At 44.3% G+C, this 3088-nt stretch overlaps 1 protein-coding gene across 1 annotated transcript in view; it reads left to right on the top strand.

The window, feature by feature from the left end:
- The first annotated feature begins 2176 nt into the window (after positions 1–2176).
- ALKAL1 (ALK and LTK ligand 1) overlaps positions 2177–3088 on the top strand; it is a 12473-nt gene continuing 11561 nt past the window's right edge. Inside the window, 1 exon segment of the mRNA XM_011359198.1 lies at positions 2177–2355. Coding sequence (XP_011357500.1) covers positions 2177–2355 — 179 coding nt within the window.

The following is a 3088-nucleotide window of genomic DNA, read 5'->3' as shown; positions in this document are numbered from 1 at the left end:
TCCACACAAAAACCTGGACACAGATGTTTATAGCAGCTTTACTCATAATCACTAAAACTTGGAAGTAACCAAGATGTCCTTCAGTAGGTGAATGGATCAATAAATTGGTACATCCAGACAGTGGAATATTATTGGTTGCTAAAAATAAATGAGCCATCAAAGCATGAAAAGACCTGGAGAAAATGTAAATGTATGTTACTAAGTGAAAGAAGCCAAACCAAAAAGGCTACATTCTGTAAGATTTCAATTATATGATATTTTGGAAAATGCAAAATTATAGAGACAGTAAAAAGATCAGTGGTTGGGTTGAAGGGGAGAAAGGGATGAATAGGTAGAACACAGAGGATTTTTAGGGAAGTGAAACTACGCCACATAATACTACAGTGGTTAGATGCGTTTGTTCAACCTGTAGAATGTACAATACCAAGAGTGAACTCTAATGTAAACTATGCACTCTGGGTGATAACGATGTGTCAATGTAGGTTCTTCAGTTGTAACAAATGTACCACTCTGGTCAGGGATGTCGATAATGGAGGAGGCTGTGCTTTCTGTGTGTGGGTTGGGTTTGGAAGGGAATGGCAGGGAGTATGTGGAAAATCTCTGTATCTTCCTCTCAATTTTGCTGTGAACCTAAAACAGCTCTCAAAATCTTTTAAAAAATAAGTTGTCATATATTACTGAGAGTCTATATACATAAACACTTAAAGTTGTTTCTGAACTAATTAGCAAGGAGTAGGGCAAATACCATTCAGCTGGGGCAGTAGTTATAAATAAGTAGTTATAAATAAGCAATGAACAGAACAAAGAACAAAAAGCAAAGAGTAACTTAGCTCTGAGCAACCTCTTTATTTATGACAACCTCATGATGTTGGTGAACTAGATCCCCAAAGCGAGGTGCTTCACAAAGACAAGGATCTTGTCTATCACTTTTAATCATTGCAGTAGCTCCAGTGTTTTCTGCTGTGCCTGATGTACAGTTTGCTTTTAAATCATTTTTGCTGAGTGAATAAAAGTGGGTTTCAGGGACCACTTGCTTTAGAACCACCCAGAGGCTTTTGAAATGCAGATTCATGGGGCACCTCTGAGTGGAACTGAAAGTCCTGGAGTGTCAGAATCTGCATTCTTCACAGACCCACACCAAGTGCTTCTTTCACATGCTACATGCAGTCTGAGCACAACTGAAATTCAATTTCTTCACTTTGTCAGAGAGAGAATCGAGTCTGGTTTCTTGATGTCCCATGGGTAAGGACTGAACAAAAAATAGAACTCAAACTGTCAAGCTTTGAAAAGTTAATCAGATTGTTCGCTTCCTCTAGTTTCAATGTACAGAAAGCAGAAAATGGTTCAGTTTCTTGCATGTTTTTTTTATTGATAGTTGATGTGGAATCCATTTCTCATTGTCATTTCTGTATCACTTCTTCTACTAGCATTATTTCACACTGTATTTTTCTCATTATTTTTCAAAATTGTCCCTAACTTATTATATTTCTAATTAAATTTTCAAAATGCTTGTCAGTGTCTGTGGACTTCTAATGTGTTATTTCATTTGAGCAGAGATGTGAGAAAGAACTTATTCTACCTAACTAGGGTCTTCTGAGACTCTTAAAGGTTTTTTGGGTTTTTTTTCCCCCCCTAAGATCTCTTGTCTGTGTCTCCTGTGGTGGAAAGCCATTCTCATACGCCATTAACTGTTCTTTGGGAATACCAGATTTTTACGCTTAATAGTAAAGTGATTAGAAGCAGCAGTCTTCACCTGTATGAGAACTTTTTCAAAAGTTTCATTCAAAGACATGGTTTTACAGGGCTCTTGTCAAGATTGTTTTTGTTTTCCCAATTTCCAGGACTTGGAAATAACGTCTAAAAAACGATTTGAAGGAGTTGGGATTATTTTTCAGGGTTCGTGACTGACAGGATCTCTTTGTAATTGAACGTTGGACAATGAGGTTATTCCTTCCCCGTCTCACCTGTTTTTCACTACGCAAATCAGCAATCAATTGATTCATTAGATAATTAGCAATCAGTTGGTTAGGAGACAATTAGATAATTAGCAATCAATTCATTAGGCTCGGTAGCCACGAGCTCCGCCCCGCCGCCCCTCTCCTGGGCCGCGACCCACCACTACCTGCCTTGGGACCCGCCTGCACTGAAGCTCCTGCTGAGTCCTCCAGGTGCGGACATGCGGAGGGCTAAGCCAGGCGCTCCGCCGCCGGTGCTCCTCTTGCTCGCGTTGGCTCTGTCCCTGCACGGGACCTAGGGGAGGCCCCGGGGTCGCAGGGGAGCGCTCGTTGCGTACAAGAAGCCAAAGCCCTGACTTGTCCTTCTGGTGGCCGGCGCCGGCCGAGCTCCTAGCTCCTCGTGGAGCGCAGATAAGTCCAGGACCCAGCCTGTCCTTTGCTCTGAGCCTGGGTCTAGAGGAATTACTGTTGGGGCCCAGAAAGACGCTCGCTTTTTGAAGTCTGTGTTAAGAGCAGTATAGAACACACCACCACTGCAGTAACCGCTTCTCAGGGAAGGAGGTAAGGAGTTTATTAGATTTACCCATCTCGCAAAGGAATCTGCTTGATATGCCCTTTCCCAGGTGTGGGAGGCCTTTTAAGGAGGGCTGGTAGGGCAGCCAAAAGACCTGGGTTTCAGACCCAGCCGGCGAGGCAGAGTGCACAGGTGACGTGCCTGTTACCTGTCAGTGCCTTCTTCTGAGTAAGATTACTGCCGTCACGCGGCCGCCCACACCTGCTCGGGAAAGCTCCTTTGCTTCCCCTTCAAGCTGGCCACAGGGAATAATGGAGGGCCGCGTGGATCTCAGCAGCCCGCAGTGGCTTGAGCTAAGCCCGGCCTTTTCTAGGCAGTGACAGGAGCTACCCGGGAGGAGGTGATGGGAGGGCCTGGGAAGCTGCGGGGCTCGGCCCAGTTCCCGTGTTTGGGACCTGAGCAGAGCTTTCCAGGTGATGGGCATGTACAGGGCTTTCAGGGAGGGAGGTGGGGTGGGAAGGTCGCCTCAGCAGTGATGCAATGAGAGTGCTACACCTGTCATATTCTTAGACTTGAAATTATTGTTAGCCCAAATATTTATATCAGAGAATAAAATGTC

The sequence above is a fragment of the Pteropus vampyrus genome, unplaced genomic scaffold (assembly GCF_000151845.1).
Source record: "Pteropus vampyrus isolate Shadow unplaced genomic scaffold, Pvam_2.0 Scaffold45, whole genome shotgun sequence".
NCBI lineage: Eukaryota > Metazoa > Chordata > Mammalia > Chiroptera > Pteropodidae > Pteropus > Pteropus vampyrus.
Note: the sequence above shows the minus strand (reverse complement) of the source record. Positions and strands in the feature narration are given on the sequence as shown.